Source organism: Rhinopithecus roxellana, chromosome 2, assembly GCF_007565055.1.
Source record: "Rhinopithecus roxellana isolate Shanxi Qingling chromosome 2, ASM756505v1, whole genome shotgun sequence".
NCBI lineage: Eukaryota > Metazoa > Chordata > Mammalia > Primates > Cercopithecidae > Rhinopithecus > Rhinopithecus roxellana.
In genome coordinates, this window is record NC_044550.1 from 183,779,427 (window position 1) to 183,803,405 (window position 23,979).

Below are 23,979 nucleotides of genomic sequence, written 5' to 3' on the forward strand. Positions count from 1 at the left end.
AAGACAAAAACTAAACTCAAAACTGTCAGAAAGAAGGAAATAATAAAACTCAAAGAAGAAAGACTAAGACAAATAAAAAAGATCAACAAAACTAAAAGTTGGGGTTTCTTTAAAGATAAACAAAATCAGCCGGGGTGCAGTGGCTCACACCAGTAATCCCAGCACTGTGGGAGGCCGAGGCGGGTGGATCACTTGAGGTCAAGAGTTCAAGATGAGTCTGTTCAACATGGTGAAACCCCATCTCCACAAAAAATACAAAAATTAGTTGGGTGCGGTGGCACACGCCTGTAATACCAGTTACTCAGGAGGCTGAGGCACGAGAATCCCTTGAACCCAGGAGGCTGAGGTTACAGTCAGCTGAGATGGCACCACTGCTCTCTAGCCTGGGCAACAGAGCAAGACTCCATCTCAAAAATAAAATAAAATAGCCTGGGCGTGGTGGCTCACGTCTGTAATCCCAGCACTTTGAGAGGCCAAGGCGGGGGGATCACGAGGTCAGGAGATCGAGACCATCTGGCTAATATGGCAAAACCCCATCTTTACTAAAAGTACAAAAAATTAGCCAGGTGTGGTGGCACGCCCCTGTAGTCCCAGCTACCTAGGAGGCTGAGGCAGGAGAATCATTTGAACCTGGGAGGCAGAGGTAGCAGTGAGCTGAGATGGTGCCACTGCGCTCCAGCCTGGGTGACAGAGAGACTCCATCTCAAACACACACACAAAATAATTAATTAATTAATTAATTTAATAAAAAATATAAATAAATAAATAATGATAAGCAAAACCAACAATCCAATAGCTAGGCTAAAAAAAAAAAGAAGACTGAAATAAATAAAGTCAGTGATTAAAAAGAGACATTACACCTGATAACAAGGAAATACAAAAAAAACTCTAAGAGATATTTATGAACAATTATACAACAACAAACTAAATAACCGAGAAGAAATGGGTAAATTCCTAGACACATACAACCTATGAAAGGAAGGAAGGGAAGAAGTTAAATTGTCTCTGTTAGTAGACAACATGATCTTACATAAAGACTGCACCAAAAAATATTTTAGAAGTAACAAAAAAATTCAGAAAAGTTGCAAAATGTAAAATCAACATACAATTCAGCAGTTTCTATAAGCCAACAACAACCTATCTGAAAAAAAAAATAACAATCCCACTTACAATAGCTACAAAAGAATAAAATACTTAAGAATAAACTTAACCAGGGAGGTGAATGTGCTATGCTTTGAAAATTATAAAGAATTGATGAAAGATATTGAAGAAGACAGGATTAAATGGAAAGATATCCTGTATTCATGAATTTGAAGAATTAGTATTATTAAAAAGTCCATATTACCAAAGCAATCTACTGATTCAAAGCAAACCCTATCCAAATTCCAATGATATGTTTTACAGAAATAGAAAAAGTAATCCTAAAATTTGTATCAAATCACAAAAGACCCCAAATAGACAAACCAATCTTGAGGAAAAGCTGGAAGTATCACACTATCTTATTTCAAAATCTACTACAAAACTCTAGTAATCAAAACAGCATGGTAGTGGTAGAAAAACAGACATGTAGACCAATGGGATAGAATAGAGTCCAGGAATAAATCCATGCATTTGTGGCCAACTGATTTTCAACAAAGATGCCAAGAACACACAATGGGGTAACAGCAGTCTCTTCAACAAATGTTGCTAGGAGAACTAGATACCCAAATGCAGAAGAATGAAATTAGACCCTCATCTCATACCATATACAACAATCAATTCAAAATGGATTAAGGCCAGGCAGGATGGCTCACACCTGTAATCCCTGTACTTTCGGAGGCCAAGGCGAGTGGATCACAAGGTCAGGAGTTCAAGATCAGCCTGGCCAAGATGGTGAAACCCCATCTCTACTAAAAATACAGAAAAAGAAAATAGCCAGGGATTAAAGACTTAAGTATAAGACCTGAAACTGTAAAACTATTAAAAGAAAACATAAAGGATAAGCTCCATGACATTAGTCAGGGCAAAGATTATTGTTAACATCAAATAACCTAACATTACACTTCAACATAAGGTTATGTTTTGACAACAAAAGCAAACATAGACAAACAGGATTGCATCAAACTAAAATTGAATAGCAAAGAAAATAATCAACAGAGTGAAGAGAGAATCTGTGGAATGGGAGAATATATTTGCAAACTATACATCAAATAACCAAACATATTTTGGTTAATAACCAAAATATGTAAGGAACTCAAACAACTCAATAATAAGAAAACAAAAAACTCACCTAATAAATAGACAGAGGACCTGAATAGACGTTTTGCAAAAGACGACACATAAATGGCCAAAAGATATATGAAAAAATGCTCAACATCATGAAGTATCAGGGAACTACAAATTAAATCCACAATGAGATATGACCTCCCACCTGTTGGGATGGTTATTATCAAAAAGACAAAAGATAAGTGTTGGTGATTTTGTGGAGAAAAGGTAACCCTTGTACACTGTTGTTGGGAATGAAAATTAGAACAGTCATTACAGAAAACAGTATGGAAGTTTCCCCCAAAAATAAAAACCAGAACTAATATAGGATCCAGCAACCCTACTTCTGTGTATATATCCAAAAGAAATGAAATCATGATCTCAAAGAGATATCAACACTCTCATGTTCTTTGTAGCATTATTCACAATAGCCAAGATATGGAATCAACCTAAGTGTTCATCAACAGATGAATAAAGAAAATGTGGCACACATAAACACTGGAATACTATCCAGCCTTAAAACAAAGGAAATTCTGTCATTAGCAATAATTTGGATAAACCTGGAGGACATTATGTGAAGGGAAATTAGCCAAGAACAGAAAGACAAATACTATGTGATCTCACTTATATGTGAAACCTAAAATATCAAACTCATATAAGTAGATAGTAGAATGGTGCCTACTGGAGGCAGGGAATGGGAGGATATTCGTCAAAGGGTACAAAGTATCAGACAAGAGGAATAAGTCTTTGAGATCCACTGCACAGCATAATGACTATAGCTAATAATAATGTGTTGTATATTTTAAACTTGCTAAAAGAGTAGGTTTTAAATGTGCTCATCACAAAAAATGATAAGTATGTGAGGTTATGGATATGTTAATTAGCTTGCTTTAATCATTCCACAACATATACATATGTCACATTGTACTCCAGAAATATATAGTTTACATTATTATTGGTTAATTAAGATTTTAAAACTTAGGAAAAGGATCTCCATTCATCTCAAGGTGGAAACCAGTTTATTTTGCCAATTATGACTTATAAGTGCTTCAAAAATTTTCCACTTTTCCACTTACTATACTTAAATTATATCAGACTTTGGCAGGTGGTGATGATTTACAAAGTATAAGCCAAAAATACAAACAAACAAAACCCAAGATGCCCAATAAATTAGTAAGTAAGAAGGAAAAACCTCAAGAGAAAAAAAAATGTTCTCAAAGACTTTTACCCAGGAATCTGTTCTACACAAAACTCATACAATTGAAGAGGTGTATCAAGAAAGCATATTTCCCAGTGTCTTCAAGAACAGGCAGTTAATCTGAATGTGTGAAATAGCCAATTCTTAAACAATAAAGAGTTGGGAAAATAGTAACTACTTGCCAAGCACAGATTCTACCAAAAGCCTCAAGTAAGAGAGCGAGAGAGCGAGAGATAGAGAGAGCAAGCGCAGGTATGTACACACACTGTGGGCTAAACAAAGAATGGCTGTGCATTGAATTCTTTCTGCCTGTGGATCACCAGCTTGTAATGCCCATGTTAAGCAGACTATGTTGAATGCTTCTTCCTATATTTCCCTTTGTGGAAATTTTTCATTCCTTGGGCTATCTACTTCTAGACATTTCATTATCAACCCTTCCATTTACTTTCAATTTTATAAGAAGAATCAGAGAGTCAAAATTTTCTAGGTGAAAGTAAATATATTTTCATTTCCTAGGAACCGGAAAAAGGAATTTCATCAAGTGCATCTCATATTTTAAAATGTTTCTATTCCTTTTACACATAATGCAGGAAGAGCTATTTCATGAGATGTCAGCTGTATAGAGCAGGTCACTGATATAAATCAGGTGTAATCAAGATTGCCTAAGAAACACTGACATCCTAAACACTAAGAACTGAACTGTAAAGCAAAGGATTATCTTAGTTTGATTCTGCAGGCAAAAAACCAAAATGCCATTAACTAAATGTTAGTCTTTTCTTGTAGTATTTCCATGAACCCACAGTTTTGATTAAGCTCACTCAGGCATTTTAATGGGAGACAGGATGTTTGCACAACCCAGTTTAATTATCTGTTTCTCTGTACTATGGCATTCATCATTACAGAAAGGAAAGTTTGGCTCACATGACAGTCATATCTTATACCAATACTTGTGTAACAACAAAATTTAAGTTTACTCTCACAACCCATAATTCAAGTACTAAAATACTCAAATGTACAGCTGCTGAAGAAATTCTACAACATGGAAATTCCTGATAAACATGAAGAGTTTTTGATTATGTACTTAAACACTATGAATGTAAAAGGTATTTTCTTCACTCATGCATTTTTAGATATAATTTGTCTCATTTTTTTTCCTTTCATCACATTCAGAATTATGACAGATATATGACAGAATTATGTGAGCAAGTCCTTGGAAGGTTTTCCAAAGCTTGACTAGACTTACGTTAATAAGTATGCACATGAACAAAGACTGAAGTGTAATTTTTAAAATGCACAAAATTATATTGGACACGTTGAATTATAGGTGCCTTTTTCACCTTGCAAAGTTGTATTATTGTTGATACAGTGTAAATCCAATGAAAATGATTTAAAGCTCAGGTACTTACTGTGGTTGGAAAATAAGGACTAGTTTTGAATTTTTTCAGAGCCATTGAAGAGGTGTAGGTTCCCAAGAAGAGGATAAAAGACATGAGTGTAATATCAGGAACAAAATTACAGCTGTTCCCCACGAGGTTTCCTCCATATTTCGAACACTCCTTCTTCGACAAAAATGCCCAGTCAAAGGTAGTATTATGGTACTGAAGAAGAAAAACATTAAAATTTTTCTAGAGAACAATGACATATAAAAAGCAGCCTTTGATACTTGATGAGCTATATAGGAATTATACTAAAAGTTTCTGTAAAACAGTCTGAAAATAAGCACTGGAGGGTGAAACTTGATGAGTTGCTCATGGAATAACAGATAAGATGGGCCAAGAGGGTGGCAATTATTGAAAATACAATGAGAATGATGCAATTTGTTACCTAGTTTGGGCAACAGCCTTAAAATCGCCCACTTGTTCAACAGAAACCACAAAGTACTTCTTTCCTGCATGCCTTCCTGAGAGTAAACTGAGACACATTAATATTCTAAGTCTCAAAATGTAAGACTCTCTAAAACACTTTTCTTTTTCAAAAAGTACTTACCTTTGTAAGGCACAGCTTCTTATGTGTCTACCTGATGGCCCTATGGTTAACGCTCTAAAAGTTGTAATAGGTTAACTACTCACTGAGCACTTTCACAAGTATTCTGTTTCTTTTCTAAATAACTAGGGACTGGTGATTTAAGCAATTAAACTACAAAAATGTGGATGGTCCCTGCTTTTTCAATTGCATATTCTAATAAAGTATAGATTTTTTTCTTCTTGACTCTAGGTCAGCATTATGAGCACATGTTCTTGGTATGTGCTGTGATGCCTTTAAGGCAACGTAGTCGTGTATGGAATATTCATCTCCGTGTTACATGGCCTCAAATATACGGTCAGTTTTCATGAATGGCTGTTGTAGAGTCAGTACTGTGCTTCCCTCTAGCAACTCACTTCTGTTTCTATTTTTGTTTCTAATACATAGGAGAATCCTTTTGCTAGCATAGTAGGTAGGGCCAGCACACCCATCCCCCAGCTACTCTCAGTACTAGCTGCTCCTAATTCACAGCTGTCTTCTTCTCTAGAGAACTGCCATTAGCCATTTAAGAGCCATCTCACCTGCAGTGTAGTGCCTTCTCATAGCCGATTACTGACCAATACTAACCAGGGTTTAAAACTAGACTCTCTTTGTCTCCAGGTGAGAGCAACCCTATGCACAATTTATGCTCCAGAGCTCCCATGAGATCAGCCTGAAGCGAAACTCAGCTGAAACCACATCCTTGTTTAACTCCTTCCCTGTCTTATACTGTTTCTCTCAATCTGTTTTTATTGAGACCACTGACTCTGAACAAAGTCACATGCACCCCAAATCCCTATATCTGAATCTGCTTCTATAACAGCCGACTTACTTGAATTACTAGTCAACCAAAAGTTAATGGCCTCTAAGCCTAAGAAACTTTTTTCTAAAATATCAGGGTTTGGAGGAAACTTGAATGATTTAATCAGATTTTCTCATCCTTAGTATTCAATAGTCCTGAAAGATGAACATTCATTCTCTGCCTGAACATTTTATGTGATGAGCAGTCTCCTGGTTGCTCATCCCCTTGCTTAATAAAATTTCTGCACAGATCTCCCTTATACTGATATTTGAATCTTCTTAAATACCCTTTAACTAAGTTTCTTTTACTATACAAAACACTTTCTTGCATACTGTGACAATCTGGCTCTTTTCTGAGAAGAGATTTTCAAAATCGTACCTATCTAAATGGATGTCAATGTGGTTGAGTGGAAAGGACTGGGTGTCTCAGCTGAGAAACACTCTAAATACCTATAACTTACTCTTCTTAGGTCCAGGGCTAATGGATATATCATATGCTATCAGAACAATTATTGGAAAACACCTTGCAAATAAACATGTAAAGATAAATTTCTCCTGTCCTTTGCAGACAAGAGTTCTACCTCACACCAAACACATCATCAATGTCTTTTACTATTCAATGAATTCTCATGATATGAGTAACATAGTATAAAAGAAGAATCTCTGGCCAGAAAGAGTTCAATTTTTTACAGAGCTCAAAAGGTAAAGTGCTTACATAAGTCAATAAAAAACAAACTATATATCTTTCCCTGAAATATTTTTCCTATAGAAGCTTCATCTTGTAAACAGCTGAACTGCATTCTTGCTTTTATCAAACTCTGCTTCTGAAAGGTGATTAATCATATCTCATTTTGCTTTTGAGATTTCTGCATATGGGTGTTTATAGCACCATACATTTAAAGTTTAGAAGTCATAATAGCTAACAGGTTTCTTTGTTTGAAAGTCAGCAAAAATTTAACGTAATTTTACTTTAGCACTTTCATACCAGTAGAATTCTTCTCTATAACTAGAGTTACCCACAGATAAGTTGCATTAAAGCAATCCTGACAGGAAGTTCTATTGATTTTCTTACAGAGATTCAGGTTGAGGTGAAGACTACACAGATGTACATGAAATGACAGACATATTTTCTTGCTTACATCAACTTAAAATGCCAAATGATCAGTATTTTGTAAGCCTCAAATGATTCTTTGTATCATTATCCAGAAACCTGAGTTTCCAAATACCACCTTTCATTAAGGACTTCAGTATAAAAACTGTAGGTGGCATGCATATATCTCAGCATATCTGGCATTTCAGAATACAAAGTTTCCTACTCCCGTAAAACTTAAATTCTAGCTAATAAACAACTCTATTTAAATATCACTGAAAATACATCTATATTATCTGTATTATTTCAATGTTATTATTCCATATAAGCTGATGTCAGTGAAGGCTAATTCCATAAAACTTCAGGCAGGGTCCATTTCACAAACAAACTTACCTATGTCCACTGCTACCCCCGATGTTCAAGCCACTATTGTCTCCTCTGGTCTTAATGCAGGAGATCCTTAACTCATCTCACTGCTACTGCCTTCTAGCCCTTACAAGTGATTCTCACATCTCTATGGTTTTGATCTTTATTTCCTATGCAAAAATCTATGCATACTGTTTAAATGATTAAATCAGAACTTTAAGAACAAGACAGTCCTGGCATGGTGGCTCACACCTGTAATCCCAGCATTTAGGGAGCTCAAGGCAGGAGGATCACTTGAAACCAGGAATTTGAGACTAGCCTGGGCAACATAGCAAGACCTTATCTCCATTAATTTTTTTTTTTTTTAATTAGCCAGGCTCAGTGGTGCATGCCTGTGGTCCTAGCTACTCTGGAGACTGAAGCAGGAGGATCATTTGAGCCCAGGAGTTTGATGTTACAGTGAGCTATGATTGTGCCGCTGTATGCCAGCCTGGGCAGCAGAGTAAGATCCTGTCTCTGAAGAAAACAAAGAACAAGACAAATGGGAACATAATCTCCGAAGTCCTTTCTGGCTGTTAGGATTCTTTTAGCACATTATCTGTTTTCCTTACAATGCTTGTAATGTTTTGTTACAATTGCATTATAGCTTCCTCAGTAACCACTGTTGTAAGTTTGAACATATTCAGAGAACTATCTAATGGGTCTGAGACCTGAATCTAGGAGAGATGTCAAGTTTAGAGACATCTACTTAGGAGTCATAAGGAAAGAGCTGATCATTGTAGTAGTAAGACATAAAACAACAAGGGAAAAATGTGCAGGAAAAAAAGAGAGTCAAACATCTAGGGTATCCACAATGGAAGTGAAGATACCACAAAACACTATGAAAAAGTCATCAGAGTGATGGGTAAAAGGAGTACAATAAGCTGAGAAATGTGTGGGAGTGAAAAAATTGCAACAGCAATTACAGACTATTTTTTCAAGAAATACAGTAACAAAAGAATAGGTTAGAATATGCAAATCGCAAGGTTAAGACAAGTTCTTTGGGGTTGGTAAAAACTTGAGGTGTTTGTAGTGGATGAGAAATAATCTGGTTATGGGGATGAAAAGGAAAAGAGACCGATGGGAAATGCAAGAACGGAGAAAGGAGAGAGAGAGAGAGAGAGAGAGAGAGAAATGAACCAGAACTTAGTAACTGTTTGGACTGAGGATGGATAAAAGCTAAAAATGATAAAGGTATAGTGCCTGAGGACCAAAGGGACTGTGCATCAGTAAAAAAAAAAAAAAGAAAGAAAAGAAAACAGCAGAGCAAGTCACTAGCAGAATTCCATTTGGGATACATTAGGTACTGAAGAAATCACTGTTGATTGAACAAATGAAATCTCTCATCACATCTGGAATATATAACATGTTCAAGGAAGATATCTACCAATTTATCTACTCTTTTTATCTGGAGGACAAAATTAAATTAAAATAAACTTTCAATTCAGAGTTGCTGGGGAAAATGTAGGATGCCCAGTTACATCTGAATTTCAGGTAAACACACACAACAAACAACAAATAGTATTTTCAGTATAAGTGTTTCATATGTAACATTTAGGACATATTTATACTAAAAATTATTCAATATTTATTTAAAATTCATCTGTAACTGGGCACGCTTTATTTTTGTTTGCTAACTATGGCAACACTATTTCAATGAGATATAGAATATTTTGAGTAACAGTCACATCTAGAAAATAGAAAAATGTGGCCACAAGAAAACAGAAAATGCACTGGGACCTAAGTGCATGAAAGAACTAATGTAACCTTTACAGGTGCGCTAAAGAGAAATAAAACAACAACTTTTAAAACTTTCCCTAGAGAAATAAAGCATGTTAACTTAAATATTAACTAATAATATGAGCCAGTAAAGGAAAGTATCTAAATGAGCGGTATGAAGATCAGATGATCAGAAGAAGGACTAATCATCTTGAGTACAGAAAAAAACAAAACAAAACTTAAACTAAGCCCTAAAAGGATTGGTTTTTGCAGAACTCTCATATTCAAAAGGCAGCAGGAGTAACAGTAGAAGGACAGCGAAACTGTAACAAAAGGGAATAAAAGTGACAAACTTTAGATGTGTATTTCTTTCTGCATTGGCAGCAAAAAAGGAGGTAAAGTATTCGAGAGAGAGAGACATCATGAGCAAAGATGTTGATATGGGGACATATAATGCTTCATTCAGTTTTAAAGACTTACTGAATGCTCACCTTTGTGGAGGATCTAACAGTGAATAGACCAGATGGGTTAAGCAGATTGTTTAGGTAAATGGGTACTGGGGGAAAAGGTTTAAAGAAAATGAGATCAAGTTGCTGAGGATCTTAACTGGTAAATCTCATGAAAAGGGATTTCAATCTATTTTTTGAAATATCTTTTTCAAGTGAATTACCCTGTTATACTGAGTGGATCTGCTCACAATTCTTAAAAGTAAAATGCATACTAAAGGATTTATTTTAAAATTTAAAAGACCACAGCATCCTCCCTAAAGGAAAAAGTGGGGGATATATGAGACAGGATGAACAAAATGTTCAAAGCCATCGAGACTAGGTGATGTGTATATGAGGCTTCACTGCATTATTCTATTTTAGTGCATATTTAAAATTTTCCATAATACTTTCAAAAGTAGGAACGTGTAATCTTCAAGGAGATTTAAGGACAGAATGGTTTTTATACTTGACTTTCTCGGTGGGAGAAAATCACAAGGATGCTTTGCACAGGAAGATTAATATGACATTTCATTTCCCATGAAATGAATGTTAATTCCTAGAATCATCATGAAGGTTCTTAGTCCCATGATTAACAGCATCTCTTGGTAGTATAATAAGTAAAATAATAAAAATAATAATTAAAGGTTCTGTATTACAGTAGATCCTCAATGTCATCAATAGGTTCATGAAAACTGCAACTTGAAGCAAAATGATGTATAACTGCACCAATTTTACCATAGGCTAATCACAATAAACAATAGTTAAGTCCCTATGGCATATTCCTGGCCACAAAAACATCACCAAACTTCTAAATAAAGATCAAAACGTTTCTAATATTAAATATTAAAATAAATGTGAGCTATACATACATTTAAGAAAGATTAATAAAAATAAGTAAGGTAATTATTATCGTTCGAGGTCAGGGTTGTGAGTGGCCAGAGCCTATCCCGACAGCTCAGGGTGCAAGGCAGGAACTATCCCCAGACAGGACACTATCCCATCACAGGGTGCCCTCACACACACACCCACACTCAGTCTGACTGGGAAATTAAGACACACCAGTGAACCTAATATGCATGTGTTTGGGATGTGGAAGGAAACCAGAGTGCCTAGTGAAAACCCATGCAGACATGAGGAGAACATGCAAACTCCACACAGGCGGTAGCATGAGAATCAATTTCTCTTTTTTCATCAACGTTATAATGAAACGGTGTTATCTGAGGACCTGCTGTACCCCTTTTGAGTACCAACTGATAAAATATGTGCTTTTAAAAATATAAATGACAGTGATACCACTAATAAAAGCCTCAAGGTTAAGTTGTTAATGTACTTATTTAGAGTTTTTCCCCCACAGTGGTGAGCCGGATTTGCAGTAATCTGAAGTCTTACCTTATCATCTACAGCATGCATTTGAGTTACAGTTGTCTGTACCATTATAAGATATCAAGATGAATTAGTTGTTCTGCTTGTGATTAGGATTATAGAAAATTATAAGAGGCCATCACTTCCATCCTAACAACCAAAGCAAGCAAGATACCCTACAAAAATCATAGTTTTAAAAAACTCACCATTAAGATGCGGAAAGAAGTCAAACATTTAATTTTTTTAAAAAAAATATTTTTTTCTTTTGTAATTTATTTATTTTTAAGCTATTAATACATAGTCTCACTCTGTCGCTTAGTCTGGTATGCAGTGGCATGATATAGCTCACTATAACCCTACAGGTGTGTGCCATCATACCCAACTGATTTTTCTATTAATGAATTTTTAATGGCTACATGCAGACTGGGGTGACAGAGCAGAATTCAGAGGAGTCCTAGGCATAGATCAAGTCTGCACCCACTCACCAAACTTTCTCATGGTCTTTGCCAAGTGCACGGGTAATACACGTAAGACTGGAGGTTGCACAGGAAAGCTAAAAGAGTTCCCCCTTAGACACGTGGAGCCTCTCTTAAGTGTAAGAAAGCCACTTTCTTAAGATGGGAGACAGAGAAGCAGAGCTGAGAGAAACCTCTCTGAGGCATTCAACCACTTTGGAAAGGGTTCAGGTATCTACCTTCGGAAGGTGAGGGGCAGAGTATTTGGGCAAAGAAAGATCCCCCAAAAAGAAAACTGTGGTATCAAAAAAAATACAGCATTCCATGGGACCTTCTGGTATGATGGAAATGTTCTGTATCTTGTATGGATGGTGGTTATAACCACCAAAACTCATTTCAATGAATAAAGTGTGCCTCAATTAAAAAAAACAAACAAACAAGGAATCTGATGTGAAAAACAAAATACTAACTGATCCTTTCTATCACCTCCTCAGAAGAAACTGACATTCGATTTTGAAATCTGGTGTCTCACTCAGAGAGCTGGAAACTGTAAGCCAACAGGTATTAATGCTCATTATCTAGATACAGTGTGAACAAGCTGTGGCTAGTTTTAAAGGTTTACAGGAATCTTTTAAGGAATCTGGTTTGCAAGTTGAAGGGATATGCCCAGTAAGAAATTGATAGAAAAACTGGAGAAAGCAAGAAGAAATAAAGACACCATTCCAACAATAAATGAAATTTTAAAACCTGCCTTTTTATCTTGAGACATAGTTATCCTATAGTTCTAATCCTAAACACTCTAATACCCCTCTCTCCTGCTCTTTCCCCTGAAACACATCCCTACCACCATGAAAAAGAAAGCTTGTCTTCATGCTAGTGAAGCTGAAGGGAGAAGACCTTCCTTCCTCTGACAGGATGTACTGAAGGCCTGTGAGAGCAAGCCTTGCTGGCTCCAGGGGATGCATGTCACTTTTCCTGTACCTTCTCTCACAATCTAATTATGGCTGAAATGAAAAAAGGAAAATTAAGTCCTGATGACTGTGTGTCCTAGGAAAGGTTCAGGATAAGAGAACCAGCTAGCATGACCAAGCAGACAGAGGACGCAGTAGCCTCTCAGAAGATGGCATTCCCAATTTTCTCTCTCCATTATACTTCTGAGTTCTGGAGCCTGCAGGACCTAATCAAATAATACCTAGAAAGAACAGTAACAATACCTAACACTGACTGAGAGATGACTACATGCCATCCACTATGCTAAGTTCTGCCTATCTATGAAGTTGACACTTACAGTACCTTTGAGATAAGTACTATTACTATCCCAATGTTGCAAATGGGAAACTGAGACGGTTCCACAGCCTGTTAAGTCATGGAGCCCGGTACTTGAAACCAAGCAGTCTGACACAAGAACTCACTATCTGTAAGTTCCTCTACATGAAACACTATGCTGCTCCCTGAAACAATAGAAACAAGGCAGATTCTAGAGCCAGAAAACCCTGAGTTCAAATCCTCATTTTACCATATACTTGTAATATGGTCTTTGGAAGGTCAGTTAACTTTTCTAAGTCTCTGTTTCATCTACAAAATAGAGGTAACATCTAATAACTCATAAAGTGATTGTGAGAATTATAGACAATTACTGTGAAGAGTCTGGCACCTAGTAGGTACCTCAATAATTGATCATTATGATTGATGGTAATAAATCATATTTGTTTAAAACTCATTTCTGAGTCATGTACCATGTGTGTGCACATGTATATGTATACACAACATATAAATATAGGTATTGATATAAATGAAAAAGGATAAACGAAGGATAAAAGTTGGCCTTCATGACCACACACACACACACACACACACACACACACACACACACACACACATTTTTCCCCTAACTTCTTTCCCTAGAGGTGCTGAGCATAGCACCTTCACATTTTAATTAAGGTATGCAATTGATGCATACGAAGGGATTGCTGCCCTGGAATATGGGGCATCTATAGGAACTGGAAGGGTAAACATTGCCGTTTGTGTACACTGAAGCATCATGGCATTCTAGAAATGGCACCAGTCTAGGAACCACCCAGACTTCAGTTCAAATCTTTGTTCTACTAATACATGGCTATGTGACCTAAAGCAAGGAAGGTGATTTACCCTCTGAAGCTTCAGTTTCTCTCACGTATAAAATAGAAGTAATTAACCCTGGTAGTGTATGTTGATGGTTATAGCACATATTAAGGTCTATAATAATGAGAATATGTGTAACATATGTGGTCTCTAGTAGGTGCTCTACAAATAGTAGCTAAGTTGAAATGATATTATGCCTCTATGTCTCTATCATAGTCATACTAGAAGTCAATCAGAACTTCCATTTTTTTCATGAACCTTATTGTGACATTTTGTTTTAATACATATCAATTACTGGAGTCTCTGCCAGGACTTGCCCAAAGACAGGGCTTAAAAGTTCATTAATTTTAATGATTCCCTTGATTAGTTACAAAAAGAATTAAGTTAGATAATTTCTTTTTTTAAGTCAGTGGAAGTCAGTGTTTCATTAATATTTATTGCAAATTAACTTATGTTTTTATTAATTCTATTTTATTAACTATATTTTAATTAAAATATATATTATTAAATTATAGTTTATTAATTATATTTTTACTAGAAGAATTGTGAATAAAATTCTTTCAAATCTAGAAGGAGGTAGTTTTCCCTGTATTTAGGCAAGACCTTTTAGGCAATAGGCTGACCAGTTGAAAGACTGAAAGCTGAACTCCTTTCTGTATGCATGGGGTAAAACATATACACACACTTTTTCACACACACAGTATCAAACATGGAAGAAATAGAGAGGTAAGGTTTGAGGAAAGTCAGAGAAGACTTTAACAGCAAAAAAAGCAGTCAAGAGAGCCATAGAATATAAAAACAAAAAAGAGGGTCACATGACAGTTGCCCAGGAAAGATACAAAACATCATCTTTGAAAGGGATGTTAGGGCACTCACTACATAATATCTGTAGAAATGTCCGGGTCTCCTGAGAGATGGGCACTCTATCAATACAAGGTATTATGGCTTCTGTCTCTATAACTGAAAGATTGATATTCTTTGGTAAGATTCCATGTTCAGCATAGAAGGCGCACAATTGGAAGTCTGAAACAGCACTTTCCCCTTTTTCTTCAACACAAAAGCCTCCTTCCAGTGTGTGACCTTCCATGCAAAACAGCTCATTTTTAAAGCATAGTTCCAGTCTCCTAAAGATCCTTGGTTACAAGCCATGGGAAAGGATATCATGTGACAGAGGCACAGTCCTTTCTAAGTGACAGGGGAAAGGTCCTGCTACAATCACTCTTAGTGAAGAGAACACAGCACCATTTGGTTAGTAAGAATTCTTAACCATATGAGAAACAGAGAGAGGATACTGTGCTCTCGTTTTCCAACTTCTCACATTTTCCCTTGTGAAAATATTTCGAGGTTACAATTAATGCGATGTGGCAGTTAAATTCCTAAGAAGTTTTAAAAAGCATGTTATAGAAGTAAATATTGGCTTCGGCTTTTTTTAAGGCAAAAAAAAAAAAAAAAAAAAAGTGCTGACTAGAGCAAAGGAAAGTGTTTTTTTTTTTTTTTTTTTTTTTTTTTTTCCCTATCCCTCCACTGTCAATAATTATTACATAAGTGTTCATGCCAGAATTGCTGAATGGTAGAAGACATCATATATTATAAGTATTATAAACAAGCATACAATATGCAGTCAGTGTGAAGGCATTTTAAAATAGTAAGTCACTTACCATGTCAGTAGAAGAAATAGTTGGCGAATACTCTGGGGCCAGTGTGGTGTCATTAGATATTGAGATATTAGCTGTAAGCAAAAGACAATTATTTTATACTATAAAACAAAAATAGAAAAAGACCTTAAATACATAATTAGGTATTTCTAAAAACAGGGCCAGGCAGTAAAAATGTCTTTAATAACAACATAAGAGCACAATGAATTTTTATTTATTTTAAATGTGTTCACCTTTCACCTAGATAAAACAAAGATTTGGACACATCTGCTGTGGACACATTTTGGACACAGCTGCTGTGCTCTAATCTGATAAGAAATGATGATGAATAATTCAAAGAGACGGTATTAAAATTTGTTTCAGGCTTCAAAAAAAAAGATAAATAAAACTTCCCTGATACTACAAGGTACTCAATATATTTTGTCTAGTGGAACAAGGGCTGTTCATAATTGATTAAGTTAATCACTGGCTTCAGAATGTAAGGAAAATCTCCCATATTGAAGCTTTATTAGTTAAGACTTAAATAATTTGTAGTTTTGGGAAATTTCGACAGTGTATGAGAAAGGTTATCTTTTTAACATGTGTGAAAACAAAAGAAAGTACTAAATAATATAAATATAATGGAGATGAATATTTAATCGAATTTTAAAAATTATTTTCATACAATTTGGCGTCATTTATAGGTTTAAGATGCACTTGAAGAAGAACCTAATATATTAAACCAATCTTCCTCTTGGAAATCTTTTGTTCCGTTTTTAAAATTTTATGTGTCTGAAAATTAAAACATAGTATTTAAAAAGTACTCTATAAGTAAAATATTTTGTCTTTATCAGATAAGCCTTTTTCCTATTTTGTGAAGCTTTAGGTATTATAAAATAAACTATTAGAGCATATCCCTAATTTATAGAAATATTATAAAACAACACATCAGGGTTTTTATTTGTTCATTTGTTTGTTTAGGGTCCCACAGTTTATTAAACATCTGAATTGCTAGCTACTATTTGGTGCCTACTCCAGTCCCTCTGAGCCACTAGCTTGCCTTTTCAGTTTGCCATGCTTCAAGTCCTGCCTACATAAACCTTTAAGAAGAAACATGCAGGTTTTGATAGCTGATGTTAGAATACGAGATCCATAAGGGAGGAACAGAAGAAGCTTATCGAGTTCACTGTTTTTCCCTAAAATCTACCCAGTGTAGCTCTTAACAGGAACTGAAAAATATTTGTTTACTGTCAATAAAGGAAATTAGAAAAGAGGGCATTTCATGACTAAAAATGAATGACTGACAGCAGATAAATTGGGAAAAAAAGAAACAAGAAAAACAAACTAAAAGAGAGAAAATATTTAGCTTGAGCCCTACTTTTGGTCAATTTTGGAATTCACTCTGATCTTTCAAGACTTTAGATTGTAAAACTGTTAACCTAAAGCTACCTGTTGCCAGAGTTTCTCTATTTCAGCAGTAAAGGAAGTACATGTGCATATTATCTGTGTTCTTATTCTCTCTGTTTCATTACAGATCACAGAGGGAATTAAAATAGGCTGAAGCACATCAAAAAGCTAATCCACCACGATCAGGTAGGCTTTATCCCTGGGATGCAAGGTTGGTTCAATATATGCGAATCAATAAATGTGATTCATCACATAAGCAGAACTAAAGAAAAAAATACAAGATTATCTCAAGAGATGCCGAAAAGGCTTTGGATAAAATTCAACATCCATTCATGTTAAAAAAAAACTCTCAACAAACTAGGTATTGAAGGAACATACTTCAAAATAATAACAGCTATATATGACAAACCCACAGCCAACATCATATTGAATGGGCAAAACCTGGAAGCATTGAAAACCCCTTGAAAATCTGCGCAAGACTTCTTCTTTTCCTACTGAATACCCTTTATTTCTTTCTCTTGCCTGATTGCCCTAGCCAGAACTTCCAACACTATGCTGAATAGGAGTGGTGAGAGAGGGCATCCCTGTCTTGTGCCAGTTTTCAAAGGGAAGTTTTCCAGTTTTTGCCCATTCAGTATGATATTAGCTGTGGGTTTGTCATAAATAGCTCTTATTGTTTTGAGGTACGTTCCATCAATACCGAATCTATTGAGCGTTTTTAGCATGAAGGGCTGTTGAATTTTGTCAAAAGCCTTTTCTGCATCTATTGAGACAATCATGTGGTTCTTGTCTTTGGTTCTGTTTATATGCTGGATTACGTTTATTGATTTGCAAATGTTGAACCAGCCTTGCATCCCAGGGATGAAGCCCACTTGATCATGGTGGATAAGTTTTTTGATGTGCTGCTGAATCTGGTTTGCCAGTATTTTATTGAGGATTTTTGCATCGATGTTCATCAGGGATATTGGTCTAAAATTCTCTTTTTTTGTTGTGTCTCTGCCAGGCTTTGGTATCAGGATGATGTTGGCCTCATAAAATGAGTTAGGGAGGATTCCCTCTTTTTCTATTGATTGGAATAGTTTCAGAAGGAATGGTAACAGCTCCTCCTTGTACCTCTGGTAGAATTCAGCTGGGTATTCAGTTAGGAAAAGAAGAAGTCAAATTGTCCCTGTTTGCAGATGACATGATTGTATATTTAGAAAACCCCATTGTCTCAGCCCAAAATCTCCTTAAGCTGATAAGCAACTTCAGCAAAGTCTCAGGATACAAAATCAATGTGCAAAAATCACAAGCATTCTTATACACCAGTAACAGACAAACAGAGAGCCAAATCAGGAATGAACTTCCATTCACAATTGCTTCAAAGAGAATAAAATACCTAGGAATCCAACTTACAAGGGATGTAAAGGACCTCTTCAAGGAGAACTACAAACCACTGCTCAGTGAAATAAAAGAGGACACAAACAAATGGAAGAACATACCATGCTCATGGATAGGAAGAATCAATATCGTGAAAATGGCCATACTGCCCAAGGTTATTTATAGATTCAATGCCATCCCCATCAAGCTACCAATGAGTTTCTTCACAGAATTGGAAAAAACGGCTTTAAAGTTCATATGGAACCAAAAAAGAGCCCGCATTGCCAAGACAATCCTAAGTCAAAAGAACAAAGCTGGAGGCATCACGCTACCTGACTTCAAACTATACTACAAGGCCACAGTAACCAAAACAGCATGGTACTGGTACCAAAACAGAGATATAGACCAATGGAACAGAACAGAGTCCTCGGAAATAATACCACACATCTACAGCCATCTGATCTTTGACAAACCTGAGAGAAACAAGAAATGGGGAAAGGATTCCCTATTTAATAAATGGTGCTGGGAAAATTGGCTAGCCATAAGTAGAAAGCTGAAACTGGATCCTTTCCTTACTCCTTATACGAAGATTAATTCAAGATGGATTAGAGACTTAAATGTTAGACCTAATACCATAAAAACCCTAGAAGAAAATCTAGGTAGTACCATTCAGGACATAGGCATGGGCAAGAACTTCATGTCTAAAACATCAAAAGCAATGGCAGCAAAAGCCAAAATTGACAAATGGGATCTCATTAAACTAAAGAGCTTCTGCACAGCAAAAGAAACTACCATCAGAGTGAACAGGCAACCTATAGAATGGGAGAAAATTTTTGCAATCTACTCATCTGACAAAGGGCTAATATCCAGAATCTACAAAGAACTCAAACAAATTTACAAGAAAAAAACAAACAACCCCATCAAAAAGTGGGCAAAGGATATGAACAGACATTTCTCAAAAGAAGACATTCATACAGCCAACAGACACATGAAAAAATGCTCATCACTCACCATCAGAGAAATGCAAATCAAAACCACAATGAGATACCATCTCACACCAGCTAGAATGGCAATCATTAAAAAGTCAGGAAACAACAGGTGTTGGAGAGGATGTGGAGAAATAGGAACACTTTTACACTGTTGGTGGGATGATTGTAAACTAGTTCAACCATTATGGAAAACAGTATGGCGATTTCTCAAGGATCTAGAACTAGATGTACCATATGACCCAGCCATCCCACTACTGGGTATATACCCAAAGGATTATAAATCAGGCTGCTATAAAGACACATGCACAAGTATGTTTATTGCGGCACTATTCACAATAGCAAAGACTTGGAATCAACCCAAATGTCCATCTGTGATAGACTGGATTACGAAAATGTGGCACATATACACCATGGAATACTATGCAGCCATAAAAAAGGATGAGTTTGCGTCCTTTGTAGGGACATGGATGCAGCTGGAAACCATCATTCTTAGCAAACTATCACAAGAACAGAAAACCAAACACCGCATGTTCTCACTCATAGGTGGGAACTGAACAATGAGATCACTTGGACTCGGGAAGGGGAACATCACACACCAGGGCCTATCATGGGGATAGGGGAGCAGGGAGGGATTGCATTGGGAGTTATACCTGATATAAATGATGAATTGATGGGTGCTGACGAGTTGATGGGTGCAGCACACCAACATGGCACAAGTATACATATGTAACAAACCTGCACGTTATGCACATGTACCCTAGAACTTAAAGTATAATAAAAAAAAAAAGAAAAAGAAAAAAAAGAAAATCTGCGCAAGACAAGGATACCCTCTGTCACCACTCCTACTCAACATAGTATTGGAAGTCCTGGCCAGGGCAATCAGGCAAGAGAAAGAAACTATCCCTGTTTGCAGACAACATGATCCTGTATCTAGAACACCTCAACTTCAAACTATACTACTTGGCTCTAGTAACAAAAACAGAATGGTACTGGTACAAAAACTGACACACAGACCTATGGATCAGAATAGAGAATCCAGAAATAAGACTGCACATCTACAACTATCTGATCTTCAACAAACCTGACAAAAAGAAGCAATGGGGGAAAGGATTCCCTATTCAATAAATAATACTGGGACAACTGGCTGATCATAAGCAGAAAATTGAAACTGGACCTCTTCCTTATGCAATATACAAAAATTAACTCAAGATGGATTAAATACTTAAATGTAAAACCCAAGACTATAAAAACCCTAGAAGACAATGTAGATAATACCATTCAGGACACAGGCATGGGAAAAGATTTCATGACAAACATGCCAAAAGCAATTGCAACAAAAGCAAAAATTGACAAACGGAATTTAATTAAACTAAAGAGCTTCTGAACAGCAAAATAAACTATCAACAGAGTAAACAAACAACCTACAGTATGGAAGGATATTTTTGCAAACTATGCATCTGACAAAGGCCTAATATCCAGTATCTAAAAGGAATTTAAACAAACTTACAAGAAAAAAAAAAAACAGCCTTATCAAAAAGTGGGCTAAGGACATGAACAGACAATTTTCAAAAGAAGACATACATGCCGCCAATAATCATAGGAAAAAAAAAAAAAAGCTCAACATCAATGATCATTAGAGAAATGCAAATCTAAACCACAATGAGATACTCTTCACACAAGTCACAATGGTTATTACTGAAATGTCAAAAAAAAAACAGATAGTGGTGAGATTGTAGAGAAAAAGGAACACATGATCCTGTATCTAGAAAACAGCCCAAAAGCTTCTTAAGCTGATAAATAACTTCAGCAAAGTCCCAGGATACAAAACCAATGTGCAAAAATCACTAGCATTCCTATATATTAACAACAATCAGGAACAAACTCCCATTCACAACTGCCACAAAAAAGAATAAATGCCTAGGGAATACAGCTAACCAGGGAGATGAACGATCTCTACAAGGAGAACCACAAACCACTGCTAAAGAAAACAGAAATGACACAAACAATGGAAAAACATCCTATGCTCATGGATAAGAGGAATCAATATTGTTAAAATGGCCATACTGCTCCTAGTAATTTATATATTCAATGTTATTCCTATTTAACCACCATTGAGATTCTTCACAGAAGTAGAAAAAACTATTTTAAAATTTTTATGAAACCAAAAAAGAGCCTGAATAGCCAAAAAGAACAAGGCTGGAGGCATCATGTTACCCATTGTTGGTGGGAGTATAAATTAGTTCAATCATTGTGGAAGACAGTGTGGCGATTCCTCAAAGACCTATAGAGAAATTGACCCAGTCATCCCATCACCGGGTATATATCCAACGGAATACAAATTGTTCTATTATAAAGACACACGTACACCCATGTTCACTGTAGCACTATTCACAACAGTAAAAACATAGAATAAACTTAACTGCCCACCAATGATAGACTGGATAAAGAAAAGGTGGTACATATACATCATGGAATACTACGCAGCCATAAAAGGAATGAAATCATGCCCTTTGCAGGGACATGGATGGAACTGGAGGCCATTATCCTTAGCAAACTAATGCAGGAACAGAAAACCAAATACTGCCTGTTCTCACCTATGAATGAGAGCTAAATAATGAGAGCACATGGACACACAGAGGGGAACAACACACTCTGGGGCCTATTAGATGGTGGAGAGTGGGAGGAGGAAGAGGATCAGGAAAAACAACTAATGGGTACTTGGCTTAATACTTGGGTGATGAAATAATCTTTAAAACAATCCCCCATGACACACATATAGCTATGGAACAAACCTGCACATGTACCCCAAACTTAAATGAAAGTTAAAAAAACAAAAACAAAAACAAAAATAGGCTAAACGATGTTTGGCCTAAACAATAAAGCCAAATGAATCCATTCTCAAAAGGAAGATGTTAGTAAATAATTATTAAGAAAATCTAGGTTTGTATTACTATGTTGTTTTAAAAAGCTGAAAGAACATTTTCTTACATTGTATTTCTTCATTTGAAAACATCCTAGAGCACATAATGGCTATACTTTTATACCCATTTCATATTGGATGAGACTCTGAAGCTTACTGTGCCAGGTTACTTCCCCAGGGTTATAGTTCATCAGAAGCAGAGTTGGTAGCAAGACCTCCTTCAGCATTCTTTCTTCTCCTACGCAGCATTTCTAACCATCAAAATCAGGTGATTTATGTGGCCACAGAATTCAAGGTGAGATAGTACTTGCCAGTGTTCGATGATGTGACTCTCAACCGTGACCTGAAATGTCTGATCTGTCTGAGCTTTTGAGGAAAAGCAGCATATGTGAAATTACAGATACTATTTGGATGGTGTTGAGAAGCTTCCCTTCTTGAGCTAGATTCTTTAATGCAATTTTATCAGCTTCTTGTCACGAGAGTTTGAGGGTCTTTTTGCAACACACTTTTCTGCATAAAAGCAAGGAGTAAAGACTGAGGAGGAAAGATAGTCAAGGCTCTTTCTTCATGAAATGAATGATGGATAATAAAGGCCAGGGGTGCACTAAAACAGGATTGCAGTCTGAACCGTTAGTAGCTGCTCTCAAGTTTTGGATAAGCATCAACTCTGTTCATTGAAATTCCTTTTAGAATTTCAATTTTTTCCCCTAAGACAAGCTATTAAAGCACATTGGCTCTCAAAATCCCAAAAGACCATTATCAAAAGGACAGTAAAAAGTATATAACACGTTCCCTACTTCTTTTAATAAGCATCTGCTTCAGAAGAAAGACTTGAAAATAAATACATTTAAAAAGCACTTTCATAAATGCATATTAGCAGGGTATGTTAGACTCCATAAACAAGATGAAAAATAAATTTCTTTAGGCTCACAGAAAAGAAGATGATCAATCCCAATTGGAAGCTTGGTCTACAAGAACCATTGGTTACCATTTGGATCCAGGTGCAAATATTTTGGCAACCAATTGCAGAATGATCCATATATATGGAATCTGCAATCTCCTTAATTAGGATTTTGGAAAAGTCAAATGGAAAAACTAAAATACTTCACACTGTCTCTCCCATTTGCTCAGCATCCTGGCTCATGAGGCAAAGAAACCCTTTGCCCTAGGAATCTGGCTAATTTAGATTTAGACAGTTATCACTGGGACAATCTCTGTTTCATACTGGCTTTCAGGGAGCTTCCACAGGTTGATCGTTTTCCATACTTGGATTTTCGTATCTCGTTTCTCCTTCCCATGTATCAGATTTTAGCTGATTTTCCAGAATGAGGGAATGAATATTGTAAGTGAGAGACCTTTTAAAATATATCTGTGACTTTTCCTTCTTAGCCTATTTATACCAAAATTATTTTGTGTGTGAAAAATCAGACCTTGGCGATGACCTTGAGCAGTAAGATATAAATAACTCCCACAAGCTTAGCATTCCAATAATGGAACACTAGGCATTTCAGCTGACTTCTTCTTTATGTTTAATGAGAGATTTAGAGAAAGAACAAGGGGATCAAGCATGAATGCAGTTGTGGGAGCTGTGAGAGAAAAAAGGAGATGACATCCACATGTCAGTGTTGGCATACCTCTTGCATAGGGGAATATCTATTGCACTGTTAAAGGTTGTCCCTCTTTATCTTCTAGTGACCCGGCCTCAGGAACTACCCCAAGGCTCCTCTGCTCTACACATTTAGCAGGAACTGTACCATAAGGAACAGGTACGAACTCACGTGAGACT

The 23,979-nt window shown here is 36.2% G+C and overlaps 1 protein-coding gene across 1 annotated transcript in view; it reads right to left on the reverse strand.

The window, feature by feature from the left end:
- Nucleotides 1-23,979, reverse strand: part of SLC4A4 (solute carrier family 4 member 4) — a 400,518-nt gene that overhangs the window by 73,735 nt on the left and 302,804 nt on the right. Inside the window, exons 15-16 of the mRNA XM_010384086.2 lie at nt 15,543-15,613; nt 4,849-5,040 (exon numbers count right to left, since the gene is read on the reverse strand). Of these exons, the coding sequence (XP_010382388.1) occupies nt 4,849-5,040; nt 15,543-15,613 (263 nt within the window). The remainder of the gene's footprint in view (nt 1-4,848; nt 5,041-15,542; nt 15,614-23,979) is intronic.